Source organism: Nyctibius grandis, chromosome 6 (assembly GCF_013368605.1).
Source record: "Nyctibius grandis isolate bNycGra1 chromosome 6, bNycGra1.pri, whole genome shotgun sequence".
Lineage (NCBI taxonomy): Eukaryota > Metazoa > Chordata > Aves > Nyctibiiformes > Nyctibiidae > Nyctibius > Nyctibius grandis.
Window position 1 is genome coordinate 6,008,350 of NC_090663.1, and position 23,909 is coordinate 6,032,258.

A 23,909-nucleotide genomic window follows, 5' to 3' on the forward strand; every position below is an offset into this window, starting at 1 on the left:
AGTGCGCTCAAATGATTTATAAAAGACACATTAGATAAACTGTTAACAATGTGTTTGCAAGAGAAACTGGTTGTACCATAAACGGGACAAACTGAAAAATACGGATTTGCTGCTGAGTTCCAGTGCACCAGAAGTGAGGATCACACAGCGCAGGCTGAGTATAAACAGTATAAACTTGAAATTGGAAGGAAAACTTGGGTGACACGTGAAATGTGTGACTGGGCTTCAGGAGAGCTGGCCTGGTGTCTGGCCTGGCACAAACCTTCAACATGACTTTCATTATGGATGTAGTCTATCTAGACTTCAGTAAGGCATTCGACACTGTCTCCCACAGCATCCTCCTAGACAAACTGGCTGCCTGGGGCTTGGATGGGTAGACTCTTAAATGGGTTAAAAACTGGCTGGATGGCCGAGCCCAGAGAGTGGTGGTGAATGGGGCAAAGTCCAACTGGCGGCCGGTCGAAGGGAGGTTGTAGTTAAGTGGGAGCTGGCCTCTTCTCCCGGGCAACTAGCGATAGGACAAGAGGGCACAGCCTCAAGCTTCGCCAGGGGAGGTTCAGGTTGGACATTAGGAAGAATTTATTTTCAGAAAGGGTTATTAGACATTGGAATGGGCTGCCCAGGGAGGTGGTGGAGTCACCATCTCTGGATGTGTTTAAGAAAAGACTGGACATGGCACTTAGTGCCATGGTCTAGTTGACAGGGTGGTGTCAGGGCAATGGTTGGACTCAATGATCCCTGAGGTCTCTTCCAACCTGGTTGATTCTGTGATTCTGTGATTAGGTCACTTGGCCAAGTGGAGGAGGAGCACATCTCCAGATAGAGCCAACCTAGCTGTCCTCCTGGTGTAGCTCTCTCTCTATGTAGGTGTGAACATGTGTGCCTTGGGTGTCTTAAGTTTTTGTACAACCAGTAGCGATCAATGATCAAATGTGGATCAATGATCAAACGTGTCTACGTGACTGTTTCAAAGGTTCTGCTGTCCTTGCCTTGTTTCTCATACGCATTCCCCAAGCACCCAATTCTGCCATGTGTCTAAACATTGGGAGATGGATATGGATCTTGCCCCAAATTCCATGTTTCAGGACAGGGTTGAATCAGAGTCTAGGCTAGTATCTATGAAGCTTCAGCTGGATTTACTCCCAATTCATCTATACTGTGGGAAAGAAAAAAAAAAAATTAGTGCCTCTCTTGAACAAACATAACAGTTGCCTACAGAAAGATAAATAAAATGTACCAGTTAAATGACTGAAATGATTGGAGTCTAAATCTCCCACCTATTCTATTCCCACCTATTGCTTCTCCTTGCAGCTAGAGCTAGTTAATAGCAAGACTTGCAGTCTGAAAACAGAACAAGAAAGGAGAGGATGACCTTGAGCAAGACATGGTCCTTCAGGCTGTGAATCCTTCAGAGACACTTTTACATGCAGGTGCATGCACACACCTGTCTCCACAAACACAGCAGCTGTTTTCGAAGACAGCTCCTAGCCCACAAGACCCCTTGCAGCCTCTTCCATGCAAGGGCTCACACCAAAGACCATGAACCAAATCGGTCTCATCCTACAGCTCGCACTCAGAGAAGCGGGACTGGTCCAAGCCCTAATGGCACTGCCCACCCATTGCGCTGGGTACCTCCAGCGTACAGAGCCTGGCGGACACAGCAGTGTGGAAGATGCTTTTCTTCCAAGGAACTCAATCTCCTTCTGCTTCTCTCTAGGGAATCAGCAGTTGGTGACTATTTCAGGTTTTTTAATTACACACTGGTTGGGTTTTTTTCTGTTGTAAATAAAAAAAATCCTTTCAGGCCTGACAATTCATTTCTCTCCTCCCTAACAGCCCTACCTCTCCTCCCCCTCTTCTGCCCTCCAGCCTTGGGCAACTGTATAAAAGCAAAAAAAGAAAAGACAGAATGGCTAAGCCCTTGAAGAAACAGTCTTAAGCCATTTCTTCTCCATTTCAAAATGAAGATAGGTTATTTCTCTCTGCCAAAGCCACGCAGTTCAGACAACATTACTCATACCAGCCTGAAAAACAGGAAGAAATTTCAACATCACGGGCGTACTGAGAACACAGGGAGGAAAACCAGCTAGGTTCTTTACCACTTCTCTCCAACTCACATAAAAGGATATGATCATAAATCAATATAACATCCAGAAAGAATAAAGTAGTAGTGTTTTGTTTTCATCTATTTCTCCAGCACATTTTGAGCGCCTGAGTTCAGAGCAGGAACCAAAACCATGTTTTAGTGTCAAAACCTGCCACCTAGAGAGCAAAACCGCAAATGAAAAGAAATAGGTTTGTAGGCTGTTGGGTTGTTTTTTTAAAGCAACTATCTATCTCGTAACATTAGAGGTGTGCTGAAAACTATAAATTTGCTGTGCCGTCTTTCACAGCAACAAAACAGATTTTAATAGACCCTTAATTATGTATCTGCAGAGCACAGACATCGTTATAGGCTATCGCGCCTACTCCCAGCGCAAGCACTGCCGCGTGTGGTTTGGTGATTATAGGACAGGAATACATTCATTCTCCTAGTTCTATAAATGTATGTGGTTTCTGTAAACAGAGACCAAACTCTTCCCTTTTCTTTTGAGATCACGTAACTGTTGCAGAAAACAAGTCAGATTTAATGAGAAGTTTTGGGTGCTTTGAGCAGCAGTGAACTGTCTGGGTCTGAGTCTGCCAGTGAGCTATGGACGCTCAGCAGGTCTGACAAATATCAGGCTGAAGACACCATGGGCCAGAAAGCCTCGACTGGAACTAATTAAATAAAATAAAAAGTTTTTTAAAAAGAAAGGGGATATATTGAAGTAACCCCCCTTGAAAATGGTACCTATCAGGTTTTAATTCCTGCATGAATCATCCCCATAACACATCCAGTCTCAGGGCTCCCATGCTTCGTTACACAGACCAGGCGGGAAAGGAGGAAGAGAGGCAGATGAGCCGTTGCTATAAATTCAGAACACTGCATTACTTACTCTTAATCGTGAATTACTTTACTTAGCTTCCACCACCACCCATCTCAATCGGCCCTCTGTGAAGGGTCCTCAGCACTTTGGGCTGCACAGAGCAAAGGTTAGATGCAAGTTAAACACCAATTCCTGTGTGTGCTGCTGCCTATAGCAACTCGCACACCTTATCTACAGGAGACCTATGTACCGCCCAGCACCAGGATGTATCTCTGATAGTGAAATAAATTAATCCCACATTAAATAATTCAGAAGAACTAATTATTTAACAATACGGCCAAAGACATGTAGCACAAACTCCATTTAATTTCTAGTGGGGTACTGCAATTTGATGTCCAAGAGACCTTTTTTTTTTTGGTGTTACAATTTCTGTGGAAACATCAAACCTGGACTCTCCCCTCTTCACCAGCTATTTCTAGTCACCACGAGGCCAGGGGCTGCCTCAGCCCTCCCAACCCTGTACACACACTCCAGGAGGAACAGCCCGCTGCATAGAACGCCCTGAACCTGCTGCCTGCCAGGTGTCCACAGCAGCACAACCCTTATCACCACCTTGAGAAACCACCATCAGGCTCCTGCCCGGATTATCAGACTTGCACATAGACCCTCTTAAGAAAAGCGTTCATCTAGTCCTGACCAGTGACAGGCAGCAGGAAAGGGAGGAAAAAGGTGATGGTAAATTGAGCAAATTATTATGTTAGTGCAGGTAATACTTAATTCCACAGTTTCAACACAAGAGCTTATTCTTTGGGCATCACAAATTGGCTACCACTTTGAAGCCACCAGCACAGAAGCCAGCGCCTGAGGCTCTTCTTGAAACCACTTATGTCTCTCAGGGCTCAGATCCTGGCAATTTTCTGGCCCTATTTGCTCTGCCCCCACCCCTCACTGGGCTGCTACCAGGGGATCCAATCACTAGACCCGCCGGGGACCAGTGCCTGGATCTGAGCAGAGGTCAGTCACAACCCCAGGCTGAAGGACAACGTGACTTTGTAAGTACTTTCAGTCTACTTAGCAGCCTTCTGCCAAATCCACTTGTCAACAGTGAGGCCCATTAGTGAGGGCTCTTCTCCTCACTTTAAGGCTTGAAATCTTTTGTTTGATCTGCAAAGAATTAAGTTGCATCTTTGATTCAACTGAAACCATCTAGTTCATCTCAGTACAGAAGCCAACCAATTTTATTCAGTGCTGTGCTAGGGCCCTGTGGAATTTCAACCCACCACAAAAGGAAGCAGGTAAGCAAGAGCATAAAAAGTAGTACAACCAAAAAATGGGACAACTCAAAGAACTGTGGTGAACCTGAGAAACTATGAAAACCACCGCTGAGAAATCCACCACGAATCATCTCAATAATCCCATACAGCTTTAAGAACATCTTGACACTGGAGTATAGAGCTGGCCATCTTCCAGCAGCCTCTCCTTCCCTCTCCACCTCCAGCGCACAAAGGAGACCTTATCTGACCAAATGAACTGCCATCAATGTTTTCTCTTCTTTTCTTTGGTGAGCTTCAATAAAGTGAATCTTAAGAAATCCCCTTGGCTAGAGTCTCACGTCAGAGCATCATCGTAAGTACAAAGGTACAGAGAGTAACTTACCACTATCTTCCCCCAAAATATTACATAACAAAACATTCATCCTGGAAAATAGTATAAACACAGAAGAAAAAAAATCAGGCATTAAAATACATTCTAAAAAAACACAAAAGGCATAGTATTCATTAGGTGTGACAGACCTCTAATCAACCTCAAAAAAAATTATGATGATCAAATTCAAGGAGCACCTACTTGTGAGAGTATTAGGTATCACTCAAAGACAAATATTGCCCAGTAAGAGAAAAAAAAGCATGAGGTAGATCTGCATCATCTTCTCTTTGTTCAAGAAAATCAGCGTGGCAATGAATTCCCCTGACCAAAATGAACACCTAGAATTTACCCCTCAACAGTGCAAGTGATTTATGGACAGATGCCATTGCCAAGTCCAGATCAAGGAAAAAAAAGGACTATTTCATAAAACGTAATGAGAATTCAAACAGTAACATTAGTAATGTTTCTCTTGCACATAAAAACTACTTATTAATTTATAAAGTAGCAACAGGTTTAAGGTTCAACACTAACTTAAGTTTCACTTTTAAAAAAAAATAAATGAACAATTTTCCAGATCAGATTATTTGAAATATTTATTCACAAGTACATATGGTATTAAACAGATGTGAATATGTTTTCCAAAGAGACATTGTCATTAGCAATGTAAAAGGCTCTGATGATACTTGCCAAGTGCACATTTTCAGGCAGCAAGAGAAAACTGCAAAAACGAAGCCTTTCTACCAGACAAGGTCAGGTTTCTTCCCCATCATTAGGTGATGCTCAGTTCCAGGCTGGTAGAGACTGCTGCCCTAGGCTTGAACAGAACGAGTCAGCTGCTAAGGTGCAGCGCTGGATGACTGCTGCAAACGTTAGAATCAAGGTCGCATTTGTAAACTCATCCTCTAATTCAAGATACAAAGAAAACACTTTCTCAGGGGACAACGGTCATTGAAATTTATGGCTGTCATCTAAAATAGCTGGTGTCTCTGAAAGAGCTTCCACGGAGCAATCCCTAGCAGGAAACTCACTACACCTCAATTGTCCTGGAAGGTCATCTGTTGTAACACTGGTGGCAATGATGAAATTCAGGCAGTTCAAGAAGCATTACGCATCCCAAAAGATGTGTTGTGGAGAAGCCCACCACTACAATGAGTTACTTTGATTAGTAGGCTTATAAGAAGACAGGCTGCAATATCCTGACATTCATAGGTGAAGAACTGCACTCTTACACAGACTGAGATATGTTAGCACTGGTATTTCTCTAGTTAGAGAGCACCGTTTGGTCTTTCCGCTCCTGATTAAATCAGACACCACCAGAAAACTGAGCAGATCTAGTAAGAAAATTCCTATCTGTTGTCATGGGATTTATCCAATGATTTACCACTCAATACTGCTCTCAGCCATCTAGTGACAGGATGCCAGCTTCATTTTACTAAATCATTCTAAGGTGAATAATACAGCATCTGGTCTCTGTGTCCTAAGGCCTATATTATCTGACTGATGCCTGGCTGTATATGAAACATATTAATACACACTCAGTGCAGCAGAGATATGACCTGTCCTTTTATGCATTTCCTAGAGCTAAGCCCTGACAAAACGTAAATGTCAGCATCAAAATACCTGCTCACTGCTTGCATTAGGAAGAGAAATTCCACAGGCATTTGAGTAAGAAAACTAAGACCAGTTTTAAACAAATAACGACACAAGTTTTCATAACAGCACCTTTATGGAACACGAGGTTAGCTTTAGACAAGTGCCAGGTTACATGAATTTTCAATCTTCTATATAAAGAAAGCAATCTTGGGTTTAGTCCATCCTGATAAAACTTGTAACACACAGTCATAGGCACAGTGTTTGGGCTATTTCCAAAGTAAAAAAAAAAAAGGGCTTTCCATTACAGTGCTGGGAGTGGTTAACAAGAAAGATACCTTACTACATTCTTTTCCAGAGAATAATAATTCTCCTCCATTATGTCCCAATGTTATGAGGATTTCAGAACACACAAGCAATGCCATCCTAGTTAAGATAAAGAAATTAAGGTAACGTAAGCTAAAGACCAAATAATTTTCAGTTACAATTTTTAATATATATTTGCATGGGAAATTTGATTCATTTTTGTGAATAAAAATTCCAGCTCTCCACACCACAAACAGAATTCCTTGCCAGTAGAGGACTACACTGTGCATGGCCCATCAGTCTGGGAAAGAAAGTCTGGACTTCAGGCATATCCAGCTACGTGGATCAACAAGCAACCCCTTCAGATCCAGCAGCTTTGGTTTAATGGACGGAAACTTTGGCCTATTGTGCAAACATACTTGCCAGCAGCAAACAAGTAAGACTGGATTTTTTAAAAATAAAGCAAAGTGTGATATGCGCATAAAGTCAGTGCCTTGATCCTTAAAAGCATCTCTATAAGTGACTTTACCTTAAAATGGGCAGTGCTTAAGTTACAAAAGATTCAGACCTTCAAGGCTGGTTATTTTGCTTATGATGGTTGAAGAAACGGCTCTGCTTCAGGAATTCAAAAGATGAATCAGATTTAGAAGTAGATTTATTAATTTGCTGTGATTTACAATGAGGTGATCACTTCTGAACCAAGGAGACATCAAAACAGGTTTAGCCAGCAGGTTTATGGCTTCCAAGTCAAAGACCAGTGTCAGTCATTTGGGCAACTGAAGATTAGCAGACAAAAGGTAAGCGGAGGCCAGGTGCTGCACTGATGTTTTGGAGACAGTATTCCCAAGTGTCTTCTCTTACAGCAATTTCCTCTTCTCAAACTCCTGCAAATACACACAAACATTACAGGTGGGAAAAAAAGAAAAGGCTTCTTTTACTATTTTATTTTAAATTACTTTGTATTTATCTTAGCAAATCTGATTTTTGGAATTAAAAATTAAAATCTAAAATGCATAATGTGTGCAAGTTAGAGGACAGGAGGACCAGTATTCTCCCACCCCACATTAACAAACAGGCTATGAAAAAACAGTAGTGCAGTCAGTGCACTGCACTCAAATTGCAATGTGTCAAAAAACCATTTGCTCCCAGGCATAGCATAACAGGCTTGAAAAACCCTAATTCTGCCTAAGAACTGCAGTAGAATCCTTCCAGTAAAGGATTCGAGCCAAGGAAGCAACAAAGGAAAGATTTTCATTTTAGTAAAGGAAAAAACACAACAGAAGAAGAGAAGAATCCCACAGCAGCCTGTTAAGATGCTAAATACCTAGCACAGCTAATTATGCATTTCCTCTAGCTGTGAAGCAATGCCTTTTTTTCAGATATGAATTAAGAAAAATGCAAATAATCCTATTCCATACATAAGTTTTCCAGCTGTATGCACTCAACCATAATTCTGAATTAGTACTTAAAATAGATAGACCTATACGCCAAGGCTTTCCTTCCTCAAACACCATACTTTCAAAGAATGTTTCCATATAAATTAATTCGGGTTCTTTGCATCCAGAAAACAGAAAACACCATTCAACAAGTTGCTACACTTGAAAGCAAAATGTAATCTCTTCTCTATTTTCCCATGTTTACTTTTCTATAAAGGCAACATTGCGTAAAACTACGTGTGCATATTATCTAAGTAATAACTGCAGCTTGTTCACTCAGTAGAGTTCTTATGTTTAACCAAGTTCAGAGCAACAGAATATCTGGGTAAGAGATGTACTCCTGACTCCTGACCTGTGTATTCCCTCACAAGTAGCTTCTCACTCTGGATGAGTATGTAGACCAATTTCCAAGCAACGAACCTTGTAGATGGTGCTACCTAGCTGAGCAGGAGACATGCTGACAACAACACCAGCGCTCTGAAGAGCAGTTATCTTCTCTTTAGCTCCACCCTTTCCCCCAGCAATGATTGCTCCAGCATGACCCATCCGCCTGCCTGGAGGAGCAGTCAGACCAGCTATGAATGACACTACCGGCTTGGCATTTGGACCCTGTGAAAAAAAGATAAGATTCTGTTTTACGTTGTGGAGAATGAGATGAAAAGTAATTCCAGATGGCAGATTTTTTTTTAATGTATTAACTAGCCAGGCTGTTTCTAAACAGCTAGAAAACTCAGAAAACACAGAACCAAGAGTCTGAAGAGTGTGGAATACTTTCTCTCCTGATAAGCATCATAAACCAGAAGCAATCAGGAACTTTAAAACATTTCTCTCTACAGAGCCACGTATATTACAAAAACCAGAATGTTCACTACAAATACCATCACAGGACTAAAAATCTAAAGTTGACATTTCTCTCCAGTTAGATTTAATATGGATAAAGCTAATTTCAACTCTTTAATAAAAGTATGACTGTTTGGTTTTTTTGTAAATAGAGATTAGAGATTGAACTGAGTTTTCCTCAACATGGCAAAAGATGATAACTGGCAAAAGAAGTGGGCTTCCAAGGTGACTGGAATCAAGCTGTTTAAGACTTACAGTATTATTTTCTCTCAAGAATGCTGCTGCATCTTCTTCAGCATTTCCTCCAATTTCCCCAATCAATATGATCCCCTCAGTATGAGGATCCTTCAGGAAGACATCAAGGCAGTCAATAAAATTAGTTCCATTGAAGGGATCACCTCCAATCCCTGAAAACAAATTAAAAGCACGAAAAAAAAAAGACTAACTCAAGATAATGATATTGTATTTACGATAAAAGTTTCTAAGTAAATTTCAGCATGAAGAGTATTCTCAAAGGCTTATAAAATGGGCAGCTCTGAAGGCTCTTCCCAAGTCAGAGTGTGCCAAATTTCTGCTCCAAATATCTCCCTCACAATTTACAGAAAGCTTTGATATTTGAACAATCACCTTTCAAACCATAAGCAAAATATGATGCCTTATACAGCGGCTCTGTCTAAGACACAGCAGGACTGAGACTCCAGCTCTAGAATTTTGCTGTAAGAAAACTGAATTTACTTAACATATCCAACTAAATGTCTAAGAATGCCCTATCCCTTTATAATATTAAAATTCTTGGGAAAATTCGTTTCCAAATTGACATCATATTTGCTGGCAGTTCTCCGTTCAAAGCTGGTTTTCAGGCTTTTATTAATCTGATGTGGAAATGATCCCAGAGAAGGGTTATACTCTTCACAGCACATAAGGATTTCATTTCTCAACATAACTGCCATTCAGCAACTTCTTACAAAAAGAAATTACTTTGGATTTCGTCTTGTAAAGAAAAAGCAGATTAGTCTAGGTGCAACAGGCTGTTTCTGAGGAAACCTACCAACGCAGAAAGACTGCCCCAATCCAACTTGCGTTGTCTGATGAACAGCTTCATAAGTCAGGGTTCCAGATCGGGACACAATACCTTTAAGAAAAAAAGGAGATAAACTTAACACTAACATATCTAACTAAGCGTGACTAGAGGTAGCTGTTCTTATATTCATGAAAATCACCTTAATAAATTGAACAGGAGATGCCAGGTTTTCCAGCTATCCTTGCCAAAACATGAAAACTTTCTCTATATAAAGATTCTATCTGTCTATCTGTACTGTTTCTTGGTTGGCATTTTTTGACACTTAATTGTCAACAGACTAAACCTGCCCAGAAAGTCAGTAATATTGGCTGAGACAGCATTCCTCATGCTACAGCTTTACCAGGAAAGAAAACTGAAAACAATAGAGAAGAATATACTTCTTGTCTTGTATGCGAGTAGCTGACGCACTGAACTTGAAACAGCGTTACAGCTCAACAGTTATCAAAATAATTCTGTATTAATCAGATTTCCAGTACGGCCAGACACACGAGAGATCCTCCAGAGCAGAAATATGCTGCACAAATGCAAGTTATCACTATCAAGGTATTTGTTGCTGCAGCTCGCTGCTCTACAACACACATTCAGCATTTACATTACAATATTACAAGAGATGACAACCATATTTTAAATTCAGGATGGAAGGTAATACAGAGCCTAGATCAGGGCCAAAATATTTGCATGGTTTTTTGTTCATTTTTCCAAGTCATAGACACATGACAGACATAATCTTCTACCTACTTCAAGCCATCTAACAAGGAATATAATAAGCATATTGCATGAACAGATGGAAAAATACAGCATCAGGTTAACAACTTTAGTTTTACCAACTCTTTATACTGTTGGACAGTGCAGATGTCTGCTAGCAAAGGTGTTTTTCTGGCTATGTTTGCAAAGGGCTTCCTGTTTACTATTAAGATCAGATTGCCTCACAGAAGCTACAGATAAAGGTCCAAAGACTGGGGCTATTTTTATAGCTTGCATCCCAAGATTATCAAATCATTCTTGGACGCCACATCTACAAATGCAGATTTTGGAAGAATTTTCTTTATAGCTCCTGAACGGCATTATTTTAAAAATAAACAAGTTGTCATTTCTGTAGTTTAGAATAAGGAACCAACAGAAGTCAGGACAAGTGACTTGCATGCAGAATGTGTAACTACCATATGATTATGAACAAGTCACTGCCTTTGTGACCTTAATTCCACTGTCCGAGAAGTGGGTATATATGTCACTTCCATTCACCACGGTATAGTTGTCTAAATTATCCTGTTATAAACTTGCCTGTAATCTCTTCTCTTTGCTATACTACTGAGCTCACTAGGGGTGTGTAGGATCCTAGTCCTCAGGAGTCAAGCTGTTGGAAGGAATAGCACTGAGAACTTAGTGCTCTCAAATCCCAAGACAAATGAAGGCATCCTCAAAGGCAAGTGTTAAGGAAACTAAGTCAATCACATTACCTAAGGAAACTTCCAATTGCTTTGCCTCTACCAGCAGTACTCAGTGCCTGCTACGGTAGACTGATTGATTTTGGCCTTCAGGATTGGTAACAGCAAAGTTCACTTACAAGCTGAAGGACAGACGAGTGTTTCATCTGTCTTCAGGGCAGGATGTGACTAGCCTCATGAATAAGATCACTAGAGTACCAAATTTAAGTTTTAGATGATGCATAAACATTCAAAAACTCACCAATTCTTCCCTTCTTGTGAATGTGACCAGGCATGATACCAATTTTACATTCTCCAGGCTAAGGAAAGAGTGGGAGAAGTCAGATGGAACATTCAAACCATCACTAAGAATGGTTCAGCCTTGGAGCAAATCCAGAAGTCACTTACATTGATGACTCCAGGGCAGTTCGGGCCCACTAGTCGAGTCTTATCCTGCCGAAGCAGTCTGTGTTTAACCCGAACCATATCCTGCTGGGGAATACCTTCAGTAATGCATACAACTAAGGGCATTTCTGCATCGATTGCTTCATTGATCGCAGCAGCAGCAAACGGAGGAGGTACATATATAACAGTGGCAGAAGCACCAGTTTGTTCTTTGGCCTACAATGGACATAACAAAAAAGATATCGAGCACTTAGTGGGGCCGAAGAGAACATTTGACAACTAGTCATTTAAAATATGTCCGTTCACAGGCATAAATTAAGTAAATGGATATGTATTAATTTACTATAATCAAAGCAAGTGTTAAATTCACTGAAGATGGGACACATACAGCGCAACTAGGGAACTGAGAACTAACCACTGTCTGGAAAGGATCTGCCCCATGAACACCATCATAAATATGCTTAGATAATAGTTTGCTAAAAGTTCATCGTACACACCAGAATCAATCAGAAAATAGTTGCATGCATAAAGTAAGTGTATCCAGACTCTGTGAACTTCACAGTGGAAGCCAAATTCATGCTTGACCACACTGAATGCTCCCTCTTTTACAAGGCTTCTATTTCACTCCTTGCACAGTGACATCCATGGCTCAAATGTTTGTCTCTTCAGTGTGAGAAATGAAATAAGGAGCCCTCCAGCAGCATTAAATTCTCTGCCCTCCAGTCACTGCTGCAAATTACCTCCTTCACAGAATTAAACACAGGCAGACCCAGATGAGTTTTTCCCCCCTTCCCTGGAGAAATTCCTCCAACTAAACTGGTGCCATAATCCAATGCCTGCTGGCTGTGAAAGGTGCCCTATGAAAGAGAAAATAAGTAAAGTTAAAAGGCATGTAATAGCAAATAAAAGGAACCAAAAAAAAAGTTGACATGATCTATAGTTCTGAAGGCAATTTATGGCACTGAAATTTACAACGAGAAGGGAAGTTTTCACTACATATATACAATCAGCTATTTTGAAGAGTGCATCAACATGTTTTAAATGCGTTCAGAATATGCTATGCTTTTTCTTTTAAATCAGAGCACGGTGGTTGCACACTAAAGGGTATTTTGTTGTGTGTTGCTAATACACCTGCAGACATAGCAGCCACATTTTATTTTCCACATCAAGTCTGGCAGATGACAAACACTATAATGAAATAGAAGAAATTAGCACTCTCATCCATGACTAGCTGATAGTTTTAGCAAAAAGAACTCTTCTCCCCTTGCAAATGTGTAAAAGAGTGAATGTGAGAGAAATTATTAAATATTCTGAAATAAACACAAATTTAATTCATCAGCATTGACATCCAAAGGCATTTGTGAAAGCGGCACTTGTAAAATGGTAAGGTTTTTGTAGTTTTTTTGCAAATCTCCCTTTACAAAGAAACTCTTTTAGTTGTATACAATTGTCCTGGTTTCGTGGAGATAAAATTTATAGAATCACTTTTCTGTTACATTTTGTTTCAGTTTATGGCCAGCTGTGGGATGGTGATCAGGGCCATCAGCAGTGAAAGCCAGGGCAGCTGCCCTAGGCTGGCCCACAGGTGTATTCTATAACATTAACATACGTTCACTATAAATGGGAAAGCTTGTGGGGAGGGCTAGGGCTCTTTTTGCTCTGCTCTCTTCTCCCCTCCCTCTTTCTCGTTCTCAATGATTGGTATCCCTGGAGGGACTTGCCACAACTTTGTGGGCTAAGTAGAATTTTGTGTCTTTCGTATTAGCATTGATATTGGTTTCTTTATTTTATTAAATCTGTTTAGATTTTAACCCAGGAGTCTCCCTCCTTTTCCCAATTCCCTTTCTTGGTTGGGGAATCACAGAATCACAGAATGTTAGGGATTGGAAGGGACCTCGAAAGATCATCTAGTCCAATCCCCCTGCCGGGGCAGGATTGCCTAGACCATATCACACAGGAACGCGTCCAGGCGGGTTTTGAATGTCTCCAGAGAAGGAGACTCCACAACCTCTCTGGGCAGCCTGTTCCAGTGTTCAGTCACCCTTACAGTAAAGAAGTTTTTCCTCAAATTTAAGTGGAACCTCCTGTGTTCCAGCTTGCACCCATTGCCCCTTGTCCTGTCAAGGGATGTCACTGAGAAGAGCCTGGCTCCATCCTCATGACACTTGCCCTTTACATATTTATAAACATTAATGAGGTCACCCCTCAGTCTCCTCTTCTCTAAGCTAAAGAGACCCAGCTCCCTCAGCCTCTCCTCATAAGGGAGATGTTCCACTCCCTTAATCATCTTCGTGGCTCTGCGCTGGACTCTCTCTAGCAGTTCCCTGTCCTTCTTGAACTGAGGGGCCCAGAACTGGACACAATATTCCAGATGCGGCCTCACCAGGGCAGAGTAGAGGGGGAGCAGAACCTCTCTTGACCTGCTAACCACACCCCTTCTAATACACCCCAGGATGCCATTGGCCTTCTTGGCCACAAGGGCACACTGCTGGCTCATGGTCATCCTGTTGTCCACTAGGACCCCCAGGTCCCTTTCCCCTACGCTGCTCTCCAACAGCTCTGTCCCCAACTTGTACTGGTACATGGGGTTGTTCTTGCCCAGATGCAGGACTCTACACTTGCCCTTGTTATATTTCATTAAATTTCTCCCCGCCCAACTCTCCAGCCTGTCCAGGTCCCTCTGAATGGCTGCGCAGCCTTCCATTGTGTCAGCCACTCCTCCCAGTTTTGCGTCATCAGCGAACTTGCTGACAGCGCACTCTAATCCCTCATCCAAGTCATTAATGAATATATTGAATAGAACTGGTCCCAGAACCGACCCTTGTGGAACTCCGCTAGACACAGACCTCCAACTGGACTCTGTCCCGCTGACCACTACTCTCTGGCTTCTTTCCTTCAGCCAGTTTACAATCCACCTCACTACCCGATCATCCAGACCACACTTCCCCAGTTTAGCTGCGAGGATGCTGTGGGAGACCGTGTCAAACGCTTTACTGAAATCGAGATAGACCACATCCACAGCTTTACCATCATCTATCCACCGGGTAACATCCTCATAAAAGGCTATCAAGTTGGTTGAGCAAGACTTCCCATTGGTGAAGCCATGCTGAGTGCCCCTAATGATCCCCCTATCCTTGATGTGCCTAGAGACAGCACCAAGAACAAGTTGTTCCATCACCTTTCTGGGGATGGAGGTGAGGCTGACCGGTCTATAGTTCCCCGGGTCCTCCTTCTTGCCCTTTTTGAAGACTGGAGTGACATTCGCTTTCCTCCAGTCCTCAGGCACCTCTCTTGTTGCCCATGACTTAGCAAAGATGATGGAGAGTGGCCTAGCAATGACTTCCGCCAGCTCCCTCAGCACCCGCGGGTGCATCCCATCAGGGCCCATGGATTTATGGACATCCAGGTTGCTTAATTGGTCCCTGACCCAGCCCTCATCAACCAAGACAGATTCCTCCTCTATCCTGACTTCTTCTGAGGCCGCAGGGGTCCAGGGCTCCTCAGGACAGCCTCCAGCAGTATAGACAGAGGCAAAGAAGGCATTCAGTAACTCCGCCTTCTTTTTATCCTCTGTCTCCAGGACCCCCACCTCATTCATCAGTGGGCCTACATTGCCTCTAGTGTTGGCTTTACCTGCAATGTATTTGAAGAAGCCCTTTCTGTTGTCCTTGACCTCTCTTGCAAGGTTTAATTCCAAGGAGGCCTTAGCTTTCCTAGTTGCCTCCCTACATCCTCTGACAACAGACTTATATTCCTCCCAAGTGGCCAGCCCCTCCTTCCACGATCTGTACACCTTCTTCTTCCACTTGAGTTTGCCCAGCAGTTCCCTGTTCAACCATGCAGGTCTCCTGGTACCCTTCCTTGACTTCCTACCTGTTGGGATGCTCTGATCTTGAGCTCGGAAGAAGCAGTCCTTGAACGCTAACCAACTATCTTGGGCCCCCTTACCTTCTAGTACCCTGTCCCATGGGATTCCCATGGGAAGGGACATTGGGTGATAGAAAAACTGCTTATTGTTTAGCCCTGGGTGCGGGCTAAACAAAGACAACAATAAAAAGGCTTAAGACCAAAATGAACAACAAAAATCAAAAGTAATATCACAGAGATGACTCAAAACCAAGTTTTAAGCTTGTGCACAAGTGGAATAAAATTATCTAGTCTACTGAATCTACAAAAAAAAAAAGCCTATTTGAACCAACAAAAGGGAGGAACAGTGCTGAAGGGACCTTCCTGACCATGAAGTCCAGCTGCCCATCAACACAGGCAAATCCAGTATATAATCCATTTTATAGGTTATTATGGCTTTTGGCCAAGTAACTTTCTGAACTGAAAGGGTAACCGAAGAAATAGTTCATATACATACCTGTTTGCCTGTAAAACCCTGACAGATAACCTTTGTATTTTTGTTAATATACAGATTTTTCCTTGATGCTGAGTAGGAGCAGTGTCGTACTCCATTCTGTTGCACTAGACAAAAAAAGAAAAGAGAGGGCAAATCATTAATCCACTGCTTTGTTAGACTCTGAGTCAAGGAACATCCTATCAAGCACGTGCATATATATTAATGCTAATATCAAAAGACAAATTGATCCAGTAGTTCGTTTTCAAAAAGCAGCTCTGAAAGTCGTAACTATTTAGGACTTGTTATTCTAAGACATTAAACACCTGTAGTTTACTCTACTTATCATTGTGATTACCCAGTTGGCTAGGAATCAGGCCAGGTATTTCTCATATTGGGCACTTAATATCAGAACTCCAGTCACAACAAACAGCAGACAGAAACATCATCTTAACCGCTATTTTCATCTGCAAATGACCATGTCCCCATACTCCAAGAAATTCTGCGAAGTGATAAAGCAGAACTAAAATCCTGATATCCCAGAGGCTGTTACAATGTAGGTACTACATTATACCTTCTGTGAACATAGCACAGTTCACACTACACAATGAGAGATACTGAACCAATTTACTCCCTGCAAGTGTTTTAGATAAAAAAAACTATTTTGGTCTTAGACTGAACATGAGAGGGTACAATTCTAGTACAGAAACTGATACCAGTAAGTTACTATATACCTCCTTAGCTCTTTTAAAACTTTTTCCACTTAAAATTTGAGGAAATAAAAAGTGAAGTTGAAATAAAAATAAGAAATTCTGAATCATGGTCCTTGGATTGTTCCACGTATTTGCTCGGGCATGCCTGAACAAGAGAGGGATTTTTTTTTCTTGGTTGTTTTTTTTTTTTTTTTTTTAGAAAGGAAGCAAAAGCTATTAAGTGGAAAAATGGGGGAAAAGTACTCTTCAATATAAACTGTTAATGCATAGAATTTATTGAGATACATTATTAACATCATGTAATAACACAATTTCTATAGAGTAGTAAAAAGGTGCAGAAATTTAAGATCCATATTTTTACACATTGCTATCACAAAGAGCTACACAGGACTCTTCCACAAGTACTTTTGCCAACTAAACTTTAGTTGCTTTTATGCTTTACTACTATTCAGAAAAAGTGAGAAGAAAATTAAAACCATGCCAGAAGCAGCCTACAGACATCAGTGCTATTGCTAATTCTAAGGTACTTACTCCGTTCTTAAAGAAGTGCTGACAGAAACACAGGACCTCAACTCCAACCAGCTCCTGCCATTCTCTAAGGAGCTGTGGCAGCATCTCATCTTCAGGCCAACATAAAGTAAAATTCACCCAGGTTTTAAAGAGGGATGTACAGACTAGCATGCACTAAACTTGTAACAAAAGCAGTAAAAGGGCATATCAGCTTACTGACCTGCAGGGTTCTAACCTAAATCACGTCTTTATCCACAAATGCTGTTACAAAACTTGTTATACCAAGGCGAAATACAAAGCAGTAACGGACAAAGTATGTCTGAAGCTAAGATTTAACGAACAGGGTTACGAGGCTGTCTGTGGAAGGGTGGAGGAAAGTCTTGCTGTTCAGTGCCACGGCTACAGAATACAGCACAGCCCAGTCCTCATGCTTGGCCAATGGCTTAGCCTTCCTAGGCTGCACCTGCGCTGCAACACCAGGTCACTTAAACACACAACTGCCAAACAGCAGCCTGTCTCCGGCAAAGGAGAGGCAAAATAAGCAAAGAAACAGCTGACCTGCTTGTTAGGAGAGCAGGGCATCGGTCTACCTGATCTCAGCCATTCGGGCAATCCCTCACTGCCACGGGATGCAACTGGGTGAAACCCAACCTCGAGAAAAACAGAGGACGATCTCCCTTGTGAAGAAGCTGTTACAGGCATGACCGACCCCCAGCAATGCCTCGCAGAGAACAGTCTGGGCTTCCAGAAGTATGGGAGTGCATGTTTTGAAAGCCCTCTGATGGGCCTGCAAGGGTAAAGAATTAACAGGCAACACTAAACTAATTCAAATCTGAGTTATTACATGTATTCTCTGTGCTACAACACTGACAAATCCACCTGCAAAATAAGAGAGGGTTGCTTGCCAGGCACACAGCACACACGCAGTAATTTCAGAATTTTGAAAAAAAAAAAAAAAGTGACAAATAATAGTCACTCCTTTCTCTATACCATAAAAGCAATTCTACAGTCCCAGTTCAGCTGTCCATTTCACATCTATTTTCAGATATTTATAACCTTGCACAAAAATGTTTTTGAAAACTTAAGTTTGTCAATTCTCAGTTTTGAGAAGATTATATAGATTTATTTTTCATGGATAAGAAGCTTTTGAGCATTTTCCAAGCTATCAAAGTACCAAAAAAAAAAAAAAATTTTAGGCACTGATAACAAAATGACAGCCTAAATTCCAAGCTTTGTATGGATTTACTGTTATGTGCTTCTTATATTACTGAAGAGCCCTGGTTCAGAGAAAATACAGCTGCTTCCAAAAAGCCTGGCTATAGGCTTGAGCCGTTTGCTGTCTTCAGAGAGAGGCAGCTTAGGACGGCCACATGTCTGGGGAGTGAGACATTTTTGAAGAAATTTAAAATTTAAAAAATATCACCTTGCACTTTCTGGGCTGGATGAGTTTGAGTTTTCGAGGGTTTTTGAACTGACAAGATACATCTCTCTGTATTTCTGTCCGTGGTCCCGACTGAAGCAGAAAAGTTTGCCCCAGTTATCATATCAGCACAGTAGGAGCAGCAGGGGCATCGGTCAAGATGAGGTTCTGCTATACATGGCACAAACAGCAAGTCCTGGGTGCAAACAGCTGGCAATTTCAATAGTTAAGACAGATAAAAGATGAGAAAGAAACAGGTGGAAAATGGAAATGGGACGCCCAAGTTCACAGCAAGTAAGAGTCAGAAATAGAATCCAAGTCTCAATTTCCACCCAGGACCTTCATTCACTAGCTCGTACTGCTTCACAGCTCCCAACGCCTGTTCAGGCAATTGCTTTTGCTAGAACAAATTAGGGTGCCCCAGTGTAAATGCATGTTGTGTCAAGAAGACATGAAGAAAAAAAAAATTTGCTCTTCAGCCATGAACCAGTAAAAGTCAAACTCATTGGTGATGCTATTTTAATGCACACGTCTAAATTACAGGCCAAGTTACGAAGGTGCCAGCTCCAGATGAAGTCCTAGAGCATAAGGACAAGTCTTATCAAATCCAAATCACACCAAGAGCACAGTGGAAATGCTGTATATTGTCAAACCAGAGTTCTAACATAACATCACTGTGACCAACAAAGGCCTGTAACAGACCTTTAGAAAAGAGTATTAAAAATAAAATAAGAAACTGGATAATCTTTCCCAGGCAATGCTTTCACTTCTGCCCCATCCCTGTTCTGTTTTGCACCGTTTGTGGTTTAAAAAAAGTTATACAAGTAACAAGATGCATGTATTTTGGCTTTCCAGTACTTCAGCTTCTACATAGCTAAAAAGATGTACTGTGGAAAGGACCTATTTTAGCCCATTGTACAGGACAACAAAGTAGTTATGAAAAGTCCTCAAATACCAAAACCCCGCTGTCCCAGGGTAGGTTTGAAAAGCAAGATCTAAATTCAGCAAAAGGGTATAAGCCTGTATATAAAACATCAGTTGTTTTACAGTAAAGAAACCTTACTACAAATGAAGGGACAGAGTTACTTCCAGCACACACGCTGCTGGTAGGTGCTCTCACATTTCCAGGGAACGAGACCCCAAGTCCAGCCCAGAACTCCCTGCAGTTCAAGGAACAGCAAAACCCAGCTCCATTTACTACGTAAAACTCACAATCCTCTGTAGCCTCAGATGAGGACTTTAAGCTCACTTGTGCATTACAATTAACAAGCCTTTCTAGAAAAATACCCTATTATTTATCATGAAGTCCAAACATGAATTTACACATTCAAAAGAAAACTGACCCATTTGCAAGGTATTTAAAAGCACACATCCAATGTAAACACTGTTTACACTGAGCTTGCAGGCACTCCTTGAGCAGCAACACCTCCCAAGCACAAACCTCATTTAAAATCATACAACCCAAGATACATTTGCCCAGCTTACCTGGGTTGTGCAAGCCAGCTGGCAGTAAAGATACTAAGGGCTAAACATCTTCCTCACTCAAACTATACGAGGCTGAAAACTTGTTATTTTCAGGTTTGTAAGATTTCCTAGAGCTACGAACAGGAATCCAATCCAAGTGCCTCCCTCTTACCCCTATTTATCCCACACAAAAAAAAATAATAACATTTGGAAGCTGAGGCAGCATCTGAGGGTGCTCATAAAATGAGCACAACATAAAAGCAAAGTGAAAGAGCAGAAATTCCTTTCTAGAAGGACCTGAGCAGATATCTACATTGCCAGAAGACTGAAAAGTAGTAAGTGAAATTATTCCTCTGTTACTCCTTGAAATAGCCAGAGAACTTGGAGATGAAGGAAGATATTCCTTTTCCTTTCTATTACCTACGTAAAGAAAGAAGAAAGCCTTAGAAATCACAAGGGCTCCAAAAGAAATGGGGAAAATGGAGGCCACCGCAGGGGAAACTCAGGGAAGGACTGAGGTACAAAGAGCACTACTTAGAATGCCAAGAAGTCTTTTTTCCACACACACATTCCTCCCGCCCCTTTTATTTCCCATCAGTTACGGACCTTCAGTTTGTTTCTGAGAAATCCTTTCAATATTTTGTACACATTTAATTTGCATTTTTATGACCATGTCCTTTCTCCTTCCTCTGCCTACAAATGCATGGCCTGAAGAGGACAGAACAGAGACAGTTCTGGACAGCTTCTTACATTACAGAAGAGTATAGACATTTAAAAAAGTTTCCCAAAGACTGAAGCGCTGCAGAAAATTTCAGAGTTTACTGACTAGAACCTTGATATTGACAAGAACATTCCACATGCAGTTTCCCATCTTGTTCTTTATTAGGTTTCAGTTTTCATTATCAGGCCATATGTATGTATTCACACACACAACTACATTCGGATAATTCTCTCCCCTCCCCAAACCCATCTATAGAATCCACCCTTAAAGATATCAGTTACATTAGTAGAGGATGATCCTTATTGACAAAGAAGTTTTCATGCTATTGAGGGATTGCTCAAAATATCTTATTCCTTTGTTTAAGATTATGTGCTCAGAGGATTTCTAGGTATCACTCCCCAGCCTCTCTTCTCTCACCCTTCCCTTGCCAAATTCCCGTTAATTATGGAAACCCCAATCTATGAACACGGCATAGGAGTTGAGAAATTAAGCAAATTAATCAGGCTGTAAAGGACAGACGCAATGACTACGCTACATCTACCACATTATAACAAAACTAGGACTAACGGGAAATGACATTCAGAAAAATTTCAGACCTTTCAACACACCTCTCTTTCCTAATCAAAAATCCCCGCTCATTGCAATGGACATTACTGGCTACAGGGGGGCACGGAAGACACGACGGCATTTGAAAGAAAAACTTTCTCCCAAATTTATGAAGCTGAAGTGAAGTATCTCGGTGAAACAGAAGGCCCTTGAGGAAAGAGGCATGTTCTTTGCAGCACAAACCAACTACTTCTTGTAAGCCAACAAACTTTTTCCCCACTCCACTATGTGCAGCTTTGTGAGGTTTGTGAGCTTTCCTCCCTCCACACTGTTGACATAAAAACTACTAATGAATTCTTCAGTTTGGATTTTTATTTCTGCAGCAATTCTTTGCCAGGGTTATTCACAAAATTTACTGTAATCTTTTAATCTAAGAACTCTCCAAAGTCTTCTAACATGCCCAGAACATAAAATCCCTAATCCTGACTCTGCGACCACAGTTAAGGTACCTACAAAGACTCTCTTCAAAATGTGGTATGGACCATCACAGGCCTTTCTTGACTCTGTCCATATACAAACAGTGCTTTAAGCTGACCTTTGAGCAAGCACTTACCATTCATTGACATATTTCATACTACGTTTTCACAACTTCCTGAACTGAACTTTAACAGATACACACCCTGCATGTTTGCTTCAGCAATGCACCAACAAAAACAGATATTGCATCTCTTTTGCAACAGAACACAATAGAAACTCATGATTTTAAATCACCGAGAGAAGCAGATGTTAATTATTTGTTACTGAAAATGTATGTGCAAAGTCCAAATTTAAGGTTTCAGCAGTCTTTTAATTGAAGTCCTTCAAATGAAGGACTATTTCATCTTGCACGAGTCTCTTTAAAAGACTTCATGAACTGTTGCAAACAGAACAGTTCTTGAGCCACCTAGGCCACTTTTTCCCCTGCACCCCCCAAAATCATCTTAAGCAGTCTTCCCTGAGTATCTTACTGCTATTTGTAAAGGGAACGATGTAGGTTTTTAACACACAAAACTGCACCCAAGAGTAGCTTTGCTGGGAGTATAAACTAAGCTAAATTGGAGGTGCTACATTCCCATCTGTTCCCCTCCATCAGAACCAATTCTCATCAGACTCAGGGGAGCCAATTCAACGAGCTGAACTGGCAGAAATTAACAGTAAGAAAACAGTTTTCTCCTCATGGAGGACAAGAGGCAGGAAGGGATACCCAAGGGGATGGTAGGTGTGCCACAGGAACAATGCAGACCAGCTTAAAATGTTGTGGGATCATGTTACTAGACCCTGACCTGCAAGTTACCACCACATTGAGACAAAAAAAACTTTGCGTGCAGTGAAGTGAGGTAGATTTAAGTTTGTCCATTTATTCTCAGCTGCAAGAACCAAGACTTATACACCAATTCCTCAGTTTAGATTCCAAGAAACTGCTCTTACGCCTAGGCATACCCATACGGATTTCAGTAAGGGATGCAGCAGTAACTGCACAAATAAAGCACACTGAAAAGAAAAAAAAAAAAAAAAGCACTTTATTTTTTATTGCGATCTTCAGAACAACACATACAAAAACTTTAGAGCTGAAGCATCAGACTGCTCATGTTCTCCACAACCAAAGGCTAATGTTCTTATTCTTGACAAAAAAAGAACAACTTTATCAACTTGTGTTGAAACCACAGGATAATTTAGGGACCTCAAGAGGTCTCTAGTCCAAACCACCACTTGAAGTGACCAGATCCAACTCCATCAACTTCCTCTGGGCCTTCCCGAGCTTTCAGTATTTCCGGCGATATAACGGAAAGAACAATCTCTCTGGGTCCCCACACCAGCGTCTGACCACCGGCAATGCGAAAACTTTTCCGAACTTTTAAAAGCAGTTCTCCTTGCAGCCACCTATGCCCCGTCCCCGATGCTGCCGCGCACCTCCGACAAGAGCCTGCCTGCGTCTTCACCTCACGCTCCGGAGGAGCGGCTGCCGGCACCGGAGAACAGCACTCAAACCCCGCTCGGGCCTTCCGCACTGAGGAGACCCAGCCCCGCCAGCAGACCGAGGCCCGGGAGAGGGGTTTACTCGCCACACCCCGCGCCCAGAGGCACGGTCGGGACGCTCCCCCGGGTGACCTTGCCCCGCCACAGGCCCGGCCTCTTCCCCTCCCGTGGCGGGCGGAGGCGGCTGGGCCCCGGCGGCCCCCCTCCCACCCCAGGCTCCGCGGCCTAGTACTGAGGGGCGCCGCGGGGGGAGCAGGCCCCGGCGGAGAGCGGTTGCCAGGCAGCAAGGAGGGCCCCGCAGCGCCCGCGGCCCGGCGCGTGGTGGGGGGCTGCCGGCGGCTCGGTACTCACGGCGGAGGAAGCGGCCCAGGAGGCGGGCGGCGGCGCGGCTGCAGTGAGACATCGTCCCCTTCGGCAATGACACCGGCCCGGCACAGCGCGGCGGGCGGGCGGCCCCGTTCGGCGCCTGAGCATTGCCCACCCCGGCGCGGTTCCGGGCAGCCCCGCGCGCGCATTGGCTCAGCCGAAGGGCCCCCCGGTAGCGG

At 42.3% G+C, this 23,909-nt stretch overlaps 1 protein-coding gene across 1 annotated transcript; it reads right to left on the reverse strand.

Annotated features, from left to right (window-relative positions):
* Positions 1-5,128: 5,128 nt before the first annotated feature.
* Positions 5,129-23,852, reverse strand: SUCLG1 (succinate-CoA ligase GDP/ADP-forming subunit alpha). The gene is made up of 9 exons (XM_068403505.1): positions 23,716-23,852; positions 15,999-16,102; positions 12,376-12,492; positions 11,639-11,851; positions 11,493-11,550; positions 9,774-9,857; positions 8,981-9,132; positions 8,306-8,494; positions 5,129-7,333 (listed from the first exon to the last, which is right to left on the reverse strand). Exons 1-9 carry the CDS (start codon positions 23,765-23,767, stop codon positions 7,307-7,309), a joined length of 996 nt encoding a protein of 331 aa, XP_068259606.1. The 5' UTR covers positions 23,768-23,852; the 3' UTR covers positions 5,129-7,306.
* Between the last annotated feature and the right edge of the window lie 57 nt (positions 23,853-23,909).

Excerpts from the sequence above, each read along its gene's own strand:
- SUCLG1 (XM_068403505.1), bottom strand. The coding sequence starts at position 23,767 with ATGTCTCACTGCAGCCGCGCCGCCGCCCGCCTCCTGGGCCGCTTCCTC. Across the intron at positions 12,493-15,998 it reads AGGGTTTTACAGGCAAACAG|GGCACCTTTCACAGCCAGCA; the intron begins GTATGTATATGA and ends TCTCTTTCATAG. Across the intron at positions 11,852-12,375 it reads TGTTTAATTCTGTGAAGGAG|GCCAAAGAACAAACTGGTGC; the intron begins GTAATTTGCAGC and ends TGTCCATTGTAG.